The sequence below is a fragment of the Aulostomus chinensis genome, chromosome 18, assembly GCF_037954235.1.
Source record: "Aulostomus chinensis isolate RoL2024-O1b breed Wild chromosome 18, RoL_Achi_v1.0, whole genome shotgun sequence".
NCBI classification, from domain to species: Eukaryota; Metazoa; Chordata; class Actinopteri; order Syngnathiformes; family Aulostomidae; genus Aulostomus; species Aulostomus chinensis.
In genome coordinates this window covers 7,347,389-7,361,603 of record NC_141337.1, presented here as the reverse complement: position 1 = coordinate 7,361,603, position 14,215 = coordinate 7,347,389, and the positions used below count along the sequence as shown (strand labels likewise).

Below are 14,215 nucleotides of genomic sequence, written 5' to 3'. Positions count from 1 at the left end.
TTTCCACAGCGGTCATCCAGGCCCGACAGCAAGGACACTTCTTTTCTAACTTTAATTAGCGTCTCTGTATTTTGATTAGACCCAGGACTGAAATCAATTACTCATCACTCCAGCAGCCTCCACCAGACAGTCACAAACTAATCAACTCATTGTGCTGCATGAGCAGGGTGGATTTAAGTGTGTCACCATGAAAGGGACTGCAGACAGTATGTTAGTTTAAAGGGGATGACCCCAATGTAGTATTCAGGGTTGTTGAAACACTGTTGAGTCAATATAGTTTCAAGGGCAGTGAAATTGATGAATCACTGATCATTCTTACTGGAAACCATAACAGTAACTGCTGTTATTACTCATCACATAAGCAAGAGAAAGCAGGGAGAGCCGGGTAATGAGGTTGTAATGAGGCAGCTAAAATTCCAAAAGCCTTATGTGAAGTGGCAGTAAAATTACATCGCATTGTTACGCGCTGATAAAAATGAATGACCTCACTACGACTCTTGGGTTTTATCCATGGCACAGGACATTTTGCAGCGTTTATCACTTAATGCAATCCCAATAAATCTCTACTCAATTAGAGCCGAGCAGAGGTCAACGTTAATATTATAACATCATATGCTATTAATAATCCTGCAGTTGTCATGACACCGTTATCATCGGTCGCGGTAGTTTTGGTTGATGGGCATGTTTTTTGTATTGTTTGTATATCAGATCAACTGTTTTTGTTTTTTTTTTAGCTGGAATGGCGTTTTAAATCTACTGGACTAACAACATGCTGAAACTAAGTGGAAAAAGGAAGTTTTGTTGATAAGGGAGGTTGAGGAAGAAAGTCCATCAAATCCAGGAGGAGGAAATGTGGAACGATCACTTTTGTGCGCATGATGATTTATGTCATCGCAGGTATAGATTGTGTTTTATTGTAGTTGGACCTGTTAGGCATTAAACTGACCTGTTGAAAAGACTTAATCATAGACTCAATATTAGTCCATTGTCTATTTAGGGGAAACTACACACCCATGTCAATAAAAATAAGGCACATATCGCCAAACTATAATATGCAATATGTTATTTCCAGTTTCTCTTCCTCTTTGTTTAGACATGTCACTCTCTCTTCAGCTTTTTCACTTATGGAACAAAAAGTGTGGTTGCCTTTAACCTTGCGCACTTCTGATTTCTGCATCGATTGTTTAGATATGAACGACATGTGAACTCCTGCATGGACTAGTGAAAGTAGGGCACGCAGGACCTCATAGTGGTGATGGATAGATGTGTATTGACCATCTGATCTCCCCACCTCACTCAGGGCCTCATTGGCTTTGCAGAATACAAACCATCTCAGGGCGAGGGAACATCTACACTTACACAACTGCACCGGATCTTTATTCATGCACAAGATGTATTTAAGAATAGGATATGTAGGGCTTCTATAGGGAAATCGCTTCCTTTTTTTTTCAACATGATTTCTTCTTTTCTCATTCTTAATGTCACAACTTCTCCAAAAGACAACTTGCAATTTTGGTTTGCTGGGCTATGCTGACCCATACCTGCTGGGAATTCCCTTTCACATTAATAAATAATCGTGGTGGAGTTTTTGCGTGTATTCCTGGAAACAATACACCAGCGTTTATATGAGAAAACATGTGCACAGGGTTTTCATATCAATCGAGACTCATACCAGAGAGAAGAATAAATAAACTGAACCATTTTCTACACATAACTAGTTTGAACTGCAAAATGATACTCCTCTCCTGCTCTTCGCTTGGTGGTAGTTGACGTTTAATCCACAATGGGAGGGTAAGACAGACAGAGGTGCTGTCTATTGAAGTGCACTCGCTCTGTTCTCTGTGCTGTTTAATCCCCATGTCAAATTGTTTCCTGCACTCCACAGGAAGTTGCCCACGAAAGGCCCCACCGTCACAGCCTCTGCTGGGGTTTCTGGGAATGTGGGGGCGGGAGCATGGAGGGACCGGGGGGGGGGTGGGGGCTGTAAGGCTGCTGGACAGCTGTGGAGATCCAAGGCTCCCACATCAACAATCCTCAAATTTTGCCCTAAGTTATACAACATGTTGTTTTTCTTTTTCTGAGTTACTGTTAGCCATCTGAAAAGGGTTTTTATCACAGTATAAAGTTTGGACTGATTGTGTTTAAATGAACATTTCAGGTAAACAACAGAGGTGAAGCTTCATAGATAGATTTGTTATGAACTTCAAAAGAAAAACAAGTGCTTTAACTAATAGATATTATATTCATGGGTGGGAATCACAGACGTTCATGTGATAACTGGTATTTTACAAGCCAGATAATCAGAAAATCTAAAAATACCATGAAAAAGCAGGATTTTTCTATTTACTCACAATACTGTCGAGCTAGTTTCGCACAATTTGACTGGTAAGGAGAAACAGCCTATATGAAGTGCTTAGTGCCTCTTTAACACACATTTACAATAAATAACTGGTCAGAAATGTGAAATGTCAGAAAGAATTAGATAAGACCAGCTGGTGGATAAAAATATTCTTATTTGGCCCCAGTGTATTAATATACCATGATATCTCGCAACATAGATATTTTGTCCCGTCTTTTGTGTATACATTTCTATTAATCTATATAGTTCTACACCAGTGAGATGAAATGTATCAATGCAAGTAGTAAAAAAGATGAAATATGAATCTCAAAAACCTTGCGGAACCCTTGGCTTTTTGTTTGTGAACTTTCAGAGGGAAGAATCAACACCATTACTGAACAAAAGCCAGTGTGTGTGTGTGTGTTTGGTTGTACAGCTGAAGAATTCCCACATTATTTTGTAATTTCCTGACAGGTCTGTTTGAAAAAAGCTTGTAACTCTTGAGTGTGTGATGTGAAATGTTGCACTGGAAAAATAAAAGGAGGGTATATTACGAATTTCAACTGTAGATAACAGTTGTGATCATGGCACGGGAAGCACTAAGGACCATTTTAACCTCAGACTGGTTTGTGGGCACAATAGTCCAATAGAGGGCAATGCCAGGATTTAAGTTGAAGGTCAGGCTAGTTTAGGCCGCTAAAAGTTTAAAATCTGATGAAAAAGCTGTGCTTCCCTTTTCTTGGTGTTGACTTAATATCTCAAGTTAAAGTTAGGACAGAAAAAAAAGAGTTGTCTGAGGTAGCGGTATGGAGGACTGCCACTTTTCTTAGAAATCTGCAGATGTAAGAGCCAAGCTGGAATTCTGAGCTCCAAGAATACTCTTCCAAGAGGAACTGCACCACATAGCTTCTGAAATAAACTGTAAATGGAAAGTCACCTCTTTGTTGCTACAGACACTGCAAAGTTCAGACTAGGTGCTGTTGAAATACAACTTGACACTGAATTTAGATTTTCTCACTACGAAATGTTGTTGAGTTCCAGGATGAAAGCCAATTGAAATGATTACAATCTCTTACTGCAACGTACAGCTGTTGTACATAGCTGACATGTACCTAATGCATATCATGAAGTTGGAAACAAGTACCTTTCTCTTTATTTATCTACAGCGTGACTTAAGAACGTAGGTTTGGGTTACAGCTTTCACTATCAAACGATTTACAAATAGCTGATGCAGCTAAATCCTGCACGGCTTTACATGCAAGCTAAAACAGAGTGTAAGAATGCAATTTTTTATATTGCTCTTGACACTTTGGAAGCAAGCCCATCACAGACATAGCACACAATAATCCTAGACGTTGAAAATGAACAGCCCCACTGTGCACACCCGTCTATATTCTCCTGTCTGGCCGTAGTTCTTCTATAGATCTAATCCCCGTCCTGTATGGCTGCATACAGACTAATTCTGCCTGTCTGCATGCACGCCTCTGTAATGTAGCAGAGGTTATTAACAACCTCAAAAAAAAAAAGACACCCTCACATTTCTGTGTTTATTTTAATACCTTTCAGGGGATGTAAAGACTGTCAGGGGTCCCATTAGGCTGCTGCTCCAGCAGGCGAGCAGTTATACAGCCGGTGGCGGGATACCGACTCTCATTCTCACTTCTGCTCTCACATACAGATAAGCTGAGCCCCATATAGAGTGTCGCTGTGTCTGAACATCAGCTTAATTTTAAAGACTGATGTCAATTGGTTGGGGGTCTAAAAACACATTTAATGCATAGGAGGTATGTTTACGAAGTGCGGGCACAGGGCTCAGAAGGATAAAGCACGGTATAGGCAGGATCAGGTCACAGCACACTGAAATAACGAACATGGCCTCTGCAGACATGTAAGCTGAGTAAAAGCAGATAAAGCTATATTCAGCCTCATTGCTGCATGGCTTGATGATGAACCAGATCAATAATAACATAAATCAACTAACAGAGGTAACTAGAGGCCAAAGGAGGGAGGGCTGATAAACTTCTTGAGCAAGAGGAGGAAGACAGGAAGGATGGAGCAGTATATAGCTCACATGCTAGTTAGACCCAGGAAGCGGGGAGAATAAATGAGTAATTGGATAAATAAATAAGGAGAGATAAAATCTCTATACAATCTAATAGCCTGGAAATGGACCTTGGCCAGAGATAACAAAGTCTTTGTCCACAGCGCTGAGTAATCAAATGCTGAAGCATCACTGTAAAGCAGTGGTGGTTTTACAGATGTTTTTGATGTTTTATGTGTTTAACTTTCCAAGGCTGCGACCTCTTGAACCTCCTATCTTGCTGCCTCCGACCAATGTGAATTGACTGGCGAGGAGTCAGGCCGGCGTCGCTCTGTCACGTTTATTTTCAGTCGCTCGCCAGCCAAAGTGATAAAAGAGAGACGAGCTGTCCACAGCGGCGTGGTATGCAGCTGTACGTGTGCTTGCTAGGGAGGGAAAGTGGGGGAACGCTGGAGGACAGATATTCACGGAACTTCTTCCAGTCCCCCCTGGGTGACCCCCCACCCCCCACCTAAGAGTATCAGTGTGGCTTGTAGTTGGCACGATGTCACAAGGGGAGAGTCACAGCCAACTCTCTGGGCCAATTAGCTGTCTAATGGGAGTAGTCAGGGGAGGACTTGAGTTTAGAGGGAAGTAGAGAGTTATTTACATTCTCTTTCTGCTCGTCAACATAGGCACACTGTCTCAGAGGTCTCTGATGAGATGAAGAGCCTGATCCTTGGGAAGAACAGGATGGGCCTGGAGGAAGAACCTGAAATGCTGGTCAAAGGTGAGTCACAGTTACTCCTCTTCTACTGTTACTCTGGTCTTCCTTAGATTGAGTGAATTGCTACACTAATGCAGTAATGACAGAATTGAGCAGCCAATTTGTCACCAATTTGAAGGTCCCTTAAAAATAGTGAAGGGCATTTTTCACATTTTTCATCCTCGGTTGTGGCCCTTTTTTATCCCTCACTTCTTCTTCCTCTTCTTGCAGGACTTGCTTGCTGCTGTCCGTCTCATTAAACCTTGTATATATTTCATCCCCTTACTGTCCTGTAATAAGCACTGTCGCAGCGTCATGCTGTGCTGTCGCCCTGTAGCCAACTCTCCTCTGACCACATGTGGCCCACAGCTGCTCGCGTTCTCTTCCCTCTCTGTGTGTGTTCATGTAAGGCTAGCTACTGGCATCGGGATTGCTGTCTTGTGTGTCTGATGCTTTTGAGGAGTGACCTCATAGGATATTTCTGTGTGATTTTTCTTTTCTCTTTTTTCTTTTTCTTTTTTCTTTTGCCTTGGCCTGCTTCTGAAACGCAGCAGTAAAATGCCAGCGCTTGGATACGTTACATCCCGTTTGGAATGGTGGCAGTCAGATTGCCTAATTCTGACAGTAGTTACCATGCGCCTCTGGCTAGCACCCCACCCTCACTGTTCTCCTGTTGTCATGTTCCACCATAACAGAGGACAGATCCTGCTCCTGGGTCCAGTGATTACAATGTCACTTGGGATTGCAGCTTTTGCACCAGTCACCGACCCGACCACAGCATTACAGCTACCACATGTCAGGGTGTTGGATAATTTTTCTCACCATTTGATGCTCAAAGAAATGTAGTCAGGGGGTAACTTATTCCCATTGTTGGGCTACAGGAAGTGACTCAGTATGTAAAATAGGATACTGAATCGTGACTGATGAGAGTAGGTTGGTGTTAATAGGTTGTTCAATGAACTGATCCACACAAGGAAATTTTTTTTTCTGTACTCTGTAGTTTTAAAATATTTGTTTTCAACTGAACTGTGCATGAAACAAGTATTAGAATTAACCTTTCAGCACGAGTGCAGGGGCCTCTGGTTTGGTTCCCCATGTTCCCCATCGCTTAGTCACAATTGACCGTATCTGCAGGTGAGGGCGTAGCATCACCTGTGGTAGGTCAGGGTTCCTGTTCGGTGACTATGAACTGGGGGGGGGGAGCAGAGCATGATCCCATGCGCTACACCATCCGGTGAAAAGATACGGCTGAGGACTCCACAGAGGAAGTGTGTCATAGTCCAGACCTACAGTGGGGTGGCGAATTGGTCATGACAGCTTGGTTGGGTGAATTTGTGAAAACAAACATTTGAGGTGATGCAACTTTGAATTTGCATGGTTGTATTGCGTTATGTTATTATTTCATTATGAGTTCATATGGAGAGGAGGCAGTGACAGGAGGCTTGCAGTCACAAATGCACAGAAAGGGATTGTTTGCTCAGTCTGTGTTTGAGGGGGCAGGGTTTTGGGGGTCGGGGGTCACAAATGAAACAAATTAAGGGTGAGCTGTGGCCCCCAGAGGAGGCTTTAGCAGGCCACAGAGATGGGATCCAGATGGGGGTGGGGTAGAGGGGTGACGACCACAGGAAGGTTATACAGAGAGTCCTGAAACTCTACTACTGCCCCCCCCCCTTTACTCCTCTTATCACACTAATTAAAGTTCTAGAAAAGAACAGTCTCTATGGGACGCGTCATGTCTGTGACCGAGGCGTCAACGTAGCAAGAATACCCTTCTCTCCATGTCTCACACCCAGTCAGCTTGTCTGCATACCCTCTTCTACATCTACTCTGTCAGCAAGCTCAGATGGACTTACCTCATGGTTTTTATTTAACTGGTTTGCAGTTTGATTCTAGCCCCCACTCTGATGTTGGTGTTAAATACCTGCAGGGGTTTTGCTTTAGGCTATATTGGGTTAGTTTATGGTTGGTTTAGACCTGCTGCTTATATCATATAGAAGCACTCTCAAACAGAAAATATTGCCTGAGAGCTTGGACCCACCCCATATCTTTATTTTTATTTCAAAGTATCATTGAGGCAGTGGATGCTTTGTCCCCAGTTAACTGCTGTCAGGACAGGACAAAAAGAGATGGTGAGATAAAAGTAAAGACGAGAACTAGTTGACAGGTGTCGCACAGCGTGCTTACTCAAGAGGAAGCTGGGATGCTGGTGTGGCTCCACTTCCATTTTCACATGGTAAGAAGCTGAGGGTACATTGCCCAATTGTTCCTCTTAAATCCTCCTCCATGTATGCATACACATTGCACACACTTAGCACCAGCAGACAGTCCCACCCAGTGTAGTATCAGTCCAGGTGGCCAGCTAGAATCCTCTGCCAACCACTCACTCAGCCCTCTGGATGAACTCAACTCCCTACTGAGGCTCTTCAATCTTCATGCAGCATCTGGCCAAGGCTCTGCCAAACTAGTTTATTTATCTACTCTGGGTTTTAATATTTATTAGGGACAATTTGCACCCTTTCTTTCTCTGCTGTTTGGGAATAGTGGGTCTGGGCTATTTCAAACCCTCGGGACATAGGGAACAAAACAGTCTTGTATTGTAGATCCAGACCCTGGCAAGACTAGCGAGCATGCCAATGAGCTGGCGAAAGGCTTGACTGTCTTCTGTCACACTGCTCAAGTACCACCACCATCATACACCACCCTTTTTCTCACTCTGTTAGCCTCCAACGTAGTAATTATGCAGGCTGCATGCAGTCTTTTATGCCTATGCCATTAGCTCGGCTGTATTTTTATCCACTTGCATTTACTCCAACAAGGCAGTCACATACAGACTGCTACAAACTTTATGGACAATTACATGCCAGGGGAATTATTCTTAGTAAAGACATGGTACCCGGCACTGGTTTTGTCGCACCATGTCAAGCCTACCTACAGCACCACCCAGACCTTTGAAGAGCGATACTTTTCTTGGACCTGGGCTGATAGCATAATAAGGGAGCTTCTGAAAATATTTTAAAAGATAATTAGAAGGTATTTTTGTGATTGACACTTGCTCCAAGGTAATAGACACTACACATCTGATTCTCTCATGCAGAACGCTGGAGTTGCCACAGGGGGAATTTTTTTTCTTTGTAGGCATAGAGAAAAAATATGTTTATATTGAGGGCACAAGGTATCAACTTAAGTAGTTTGTGGCCTCTTGTTAAAAAATATGAAGCAACTAAATTGTGGGACAAATTTCCTGGCCTTGAAAGCATTTTTTTCTCTCTTTGTCCAACTAGGCCTACGCTCATTTAAACTCCATAAATCCTTGTAACTTTTATCTTTTAACTGGGCAAAGAATAAAAAAAAAAGTATTGTCTTTTTATCAGTCCAGAACCTACAGTATCCACACTTGTGTTTTAAAATTTCCAACAGCCCTTTTGATGTGTGAGGCTAATGCTAGCCTCTGTAAGAGCCACCATGTAATTTAATTCCATAAATGAGTCGTCTCATGTTGTGAATCTTATTAAAGGATGGCTGTTGCGGGAGGTGCGAGGCAACTGGATCAAGCAGCGTCGATTCTGGTTTGTCCTGAGCCAAGACTCCCTGGACTACTACAGCGGACCGGAGAAAGGAGCCCGCAGACTGGGCACGCTGGTACTCACCAACCTCTGCTCTGTCATCTGGCCAGACAAGCAGACCTACAAGGAGACGGGTGAGTGAGACGCTCGTATGTATACAAGCGTAGACCGAGCAGCTGATGCATAGCTGACTCATCCTCATGTATGCTTGCTTGTAATCCCTGCTGAGTCCAGTAAAACTCCTGCTTATTCTGATGTGGTATTGTGATTGGACATTTTCAAAGATTCCTAAGAAGATGTTTTGATTGTTGTGTTTTGTTTTTGTTATTTTTTTCAAACATGTGATGTCTTGTGGTTCCCTTTCTGTTCCCATAAGCACTGTAATTCTGAGTAAGTTTGAGAAGCCCCAACAGTGTTTGGTCGAATACGTGGCTCACGGTCGGTACAGAAACGTCACATTTTATTTAAAAGAGTGGTATCTCTGTTCCCATTCTCGGATGAAAGAAACAAAAGAGCTAGAAAGAATTAAGAGGAAGAAGGAAAGTCGGCTGTACTTGCACAGGGTTGACTTGCCATTTTTGAGTCGAGATTACTCACACTTGTCACCCTCTGTCTACATCTGTCTGCTTGTCAGTGGAGGGGATTATGTCCTGATGACTTCACCAAACCACTTAAAATGTCCAAACAGATGTGTAAACCCAAACCCAAACATAGTTTTTATTAACTCAATATGCCAGGAGATTTTTCTCGGCAGAAGTGCACTTTCAGCATTTGCTTTGTCACTAGATCTATTTACAGACTACTGCGAGTTCCCGTGGTGGAAAACCGCCTTTTGGCATCATCAACCCATCATGGCAGGGTTAATTTTATGGTACCAAACAGGTTTAGAGTGAGAGATGACACTACCACCATGTTGTAAAATCTCTTTGCTTTGCACTTGCACTTAACAAAGAGGGTTATGGTGCCAAGTCACGTAGGAGGGAAGCCTGATAACAACCGCGGTGATACCGATCAGGCAGGCTACCTGGGGTATGTCCAATACTTCCTCTGCCCAAGGAAGAAGCACGCCTTTCTCTCTTTAATGTAGGTTGACCATAAGGAGACTTGCTGAGGAGTGCAACACTTGTGCCCGAAGTCATCTGTAGGAAAACTGTTCTTGTTTGGCTTTGGCGTGGTCCCGTGGCGCTCTCACGCTGACCTTTGATCCTCAGTGAAACCGAGAGAGGAAATCAGGGAGGGGAGTCAAGCTAGATATGAGGGGGATGTCCTGTAGAGACATGTAATGTTCCCTCCACACTAGATTTAAATCAAACGCAATGTTTCCTGTGTCATTCTTTCAGGCTATTGGAGTATTACAGTATACGGGCGGAAGCACTGCTACAGGCTCTACACCAAGCACTTCAACGAGGCTGTGCACTGGGCATGTGCAATTCAGAAAATCATCGATACTAAAGCACCCGTGGAAACACCAACCCAGCTCCTGATCCAAGACATAGAGGTGAACCATACAACACACACACACACACACACACACACACACACACACACACACACACACACACACACACACACATGCACGGTTGCTGCCAAACTACCTGTGATAAGTGACCAAACGCAAACAGCTGTTGGGCTGCATTGTTGGCCTCCACTCTTTCACCATGGAAACCACATGGCCAAACTGGACCAAGATTTGCTCTGCTTTCTTTTCTCTTTTGAATGACCTCATCTCATTCTATGCTACAGGACACTCAATATAATAACCGAGTCCAAGTAAAACTGAGGCAGAAAGGTCATTTTAAGATAGCGGTTTTTCCGCTAATTGGATTTGTGTGATTTGCTGTTTACTTCTCACATGGAGAGAGAGAGAGAGAGAGAGAGAGAGAGAGAGAGAGAGAGCGTAAAGTGTGTTTATCAGCCATATTTTTAGACCAGGAGTTGCTGGAGAACACAGTGTCTAAAGAATCTCATTGAGCAGGCCGACGACTTGTCTTGCATCAGTCTGCTCCTGGAGTGGAGAGAGGGGCACCGTTGGCAGAGGAGGTGGAGGCTTGGCGTAGAGCAGCGGGGGCTGATAAGCAGTCCTTTGCCTGGCCTCCTGTCTCTGTAATCTCCCAACGAGAGTCTCTAATCTCAAAGAAAGTGGTTAATCTGCCTACCTCCGTCTGCCCCTGTCAGCTTCACCAGGAGGGGCCAAGTTTATATTCCTGAGGAACAGAGGGGGCCTGCTTTCAAAGTGCTTTCTCATTCATTGTTTTGGACTTTACCCCTCTGTAGACTCTTGGTTGGTTACTTTCTCTCTCACAGTCTATTGCACTCTCTCATCTTTACACACAGGCACGCTTTCTCAAACAGGCGAGGCGTTTTTCCCTCTTGAGTGTGAGATTAGTAGCGCCGTCGAAAAATGAAGGAGAGAAAGAACAGAGGACGCTTAGTGTGAACAGGACTGATGGCTTATCTTGAAAGCATAGATTCATGCCTCAGCTGCAGACACAAGGCAGAGCAGGGATTGTAGTTTTCGCCCCAGACCCCTCATACAGCCAGAGAGTGAGGAAATGGAAAGAAGATCTTACGAGCAGATTAGATGGATGAAATGCTACAATGCTTTTAAATGTTTCAAATTACATTTAAAAGATAGTTCTATTTTATTACAACTTGTCTCAATAACATTGTACAAACCAAATAAAGTGCTGGGATCAGAGAATGTAGCAAGAAAGTTATCTGGTTTTAATACAAGCAGTCAGATAATTTTAGAGGTTTTAACCAAATCCACAGATGAACCAAATGTATTTAACAGTTCCAATATTACCCAACAGTTTGTAAAACATGCTTGTGGGGCTTTCTCACCAGCACTTATGGTGTGTTCCTTCGAGATCGTACCTCTGGGGTGTTGATGAGCGTGTTTAGAATTGGAAATCTCTAGCTACAACATAAGTGGACAAATGTGTGATAATAATAGTGGAATTCTTTGAAACCCAACTGGCTTTGAGCACACTTTGAGAACGCATGTGGCAGAAGGAGACCAAAGAGAATGAAAGACGGGTGTAGTTGCTCCCCGTGTGTACAGCGCATCTGGGATGTGCTGAATCTTCCTGCACGATCCATAGAGCAGCATCTTGTTTCTGCACTTCAAACAGACACAATCCTGTTACCAGTGTGCACCAAACACTTCATAAGAATGTGTCAACTTTGCCCCACTAAGGAGGGGGAGGGCACGCTTGTCTTGTAGCCAGAGAGGAAAGGGGTCGCGGGTTTGCCGAGGCAGGAAAGAGTCAGAGCAGTGGCAACGTTACTAATGAGCAACAGGTGCTGCAGGGCAGTAGCATGGAAGCCATCTGTACTTCTGGAAGGCATCTACCCACATAGGCGGTGAGAGACACACGCACACTAAACTCATTGACACCGCTGGATAAAATATGACACGTCAGTCATGCCGTTGTGGTTTGCTGGGTCATCATTTGACCTTCCTGCTGCTTTGAAAGTTGCCAGAGCTGAAGAGTGACCCCGGTCAAATCAACCTCAGTCACCCCACAACACACAAAGACACTCAATCATCCGCTCAGTGACTTGCCTCCTGGTTCAAGGAATATTGAAGAAATATAAAAGTTTGGTCTTTACTGTGTCAGCAATTTTGTTCTCCCGTGTCTTTCAGGAGAATAAGTTCAACCCAGAGGTCGTGGAACACATCTACCAGCACAACCCCATCCTGAAGTACACCCAGGGCCCCCTGTACGCTCCTCTGCTCCCCTTCCCCTATGGCAGCCTGGAGCACACATGTAAGTACTTAAGATGGACACATTAGAATAGTCATCAGACCACTGTCTTATAGTGCTATTAATCAGAAATATATCGGTGCAGAAATTGGATCTAAAACCAAACTAGCTTAGCATGTGTTTCCCTGGTCTCAAAGCTGGTGAGATTTTGTAAATTTGTTTTCAGTTAAATGCTTTAAATAAAGTCTGTGGTTCACAGTAGCTTAATGTATTGGAACTTTTTACTATGGAATAACACACACCAGGAAATCCAACCATTGTGAATTTCAAAGCATTTACTTATTTCATTTCATGTTTATTTGGTAGGGACAGATGGAAATTCATTGGAAATTTGCTCAGCAATTTAAAAAAAGAAAAGAAATAAAAAGCATTACTCACACCATTTATAGTCACTGCTAATTTCCAATGCCTGTCCCTGGAAGGGCTTTTAAAATAATATGCTTAAACATAATTAAAAATAGAACATACTTTCAGACAACAAGCCACAAATATTTAGAAGATAACACAATATGACTGTTCTCTGCCCAGATCACAGTGGGAAAGGCTACGGCTCGGTGCGTGAGGAGGCTGTGAAGCTCTTCAACTGCCTGCAGCAGCTCGAGTCGGCACGAGAGCCCGTTCCCATCATCCAGGGTGTGCTGCAGACCTGCCTAGACCTGCGGCCCCTCCGCGATGAGGTCTACTGCCAGCTAGTGAAGCAGACCAGCTACACGCCTGCTCCATACACAGCAGCGCACCTCCGCTACTGGCAGCTACTCACCTGTATGAGCTGCACCTTCCTGCCGGGGTCCACAGTCCTCAAGTACCTGCGATTCCACCTTAAGAGGTAATGTGCAAAGCATCCCAGAGGCCATACATTTGTGTGTGCATATGCATATCTTTAATTTTGCATAATATATCCTGTTGGCAGTGGAAAGTTATTCACATCATCTTCTACTTGTAATTACAAGTCTTGCTGGGAAACATGACTTGTGGCAGACAGGTGAAAACCCTTTCAACCTTTCTCAGTGTTCAGAGTTCGATGGAATAGGCACAACTGTGACTCCTGATGAGCTGAGCATTCCATCTAGAGGACAGCAGACTAGAAGTCTGTTAGTGGGGATGGGTGTGTGTGTGTGTGTGTAACGTTGCTGAATGCTTTGAGATGAAAACCTTGTTCGAGACAATGGGCAAAAAGCAGGCGCCAGCATCCCTTACCGCTGGTTTAGATATAGTAGCGTGATAGCAGCTTCACATTGTTAGCATGGTACCTCAGACAGATCCAGTGTTTTGGGGTTGGATTTGCAGGTCTGAATTAGCCTCTCTGTCAAGCATGCTAATCTAAGTTATTAGCGGTCCTAATCTCCTGCTCCAGATTTTCTGTGTTCCTCCACTCCATCAAACCACTACAGTTTTCTATCTATATGTCTGTTCTGGGAATTACCCTTAAGCTCATAGAACAGTTGCATGCGATGGGGACTCATAACACTGTGGAACTTAGTGCCTGTGTGTTTTGATATGTGCCGTCGCTCTCACGCACTCTCTCACTCTGTGGATCAGTGTTGAGGCTGCAGCTGGGCAGAGCTAAGACTGGAGCTGGGCAGAGGGCCCAGAAACCCTCCTCCACTCTCCCAGTGCCCTGAGAAACCCCTGGGGGAATGTCTGTTGTCAGAGAGAATAGGCCAGAAGAGGAGGGGGGGGGGGCAAGAAAGGAGGAAAGAGCAGAGAGGGGTGACAAGAGGGGAGTGTAGGAGGGATCCCATAGACTAAGTGGAACAT

At 43.9% G+C, this 14,215-nt stretch overlaps 1 protein-coding gene across 1 annotated transcript in view; it reads left to right on the top strand.

Annotated features, from left to right (window-relative positions):
- The window catches only part of plekhh3 (pleckstrin homology, MyTH4 and FERM domain containing H3), a 32,065-nt gene that overhangs the window by 9,321 nt on the left and 8,529 nt on the right, over positions 1 to 14,215 (top strand). The window contains exons 3-7 of the mRNA XM_086186301.1: positions 5,054 to 5,148; positions 8,639 to 8,821; positions 10,028 to 10,185; positions 12,337 to 12,460; positions 12,986 to 13,283. Of these exons, the coding sequence (XP_086042427.1) occupies positions 5,054 to 5,148; positions 8,639 to 8,821; positions 10,028 to 10,185; positions 12,337 to 12,460; positions 12,986 to 13,283 (858 nt within the window). The remainder of the gene's footprint in view (positions 1 to 5,053; positions 5,149 to 8,638; positions 8,822 to 10,027; positions 10,186 to 12,336; positions 12,461 to 12,985; positions 13,284 to 14,215) is intronic.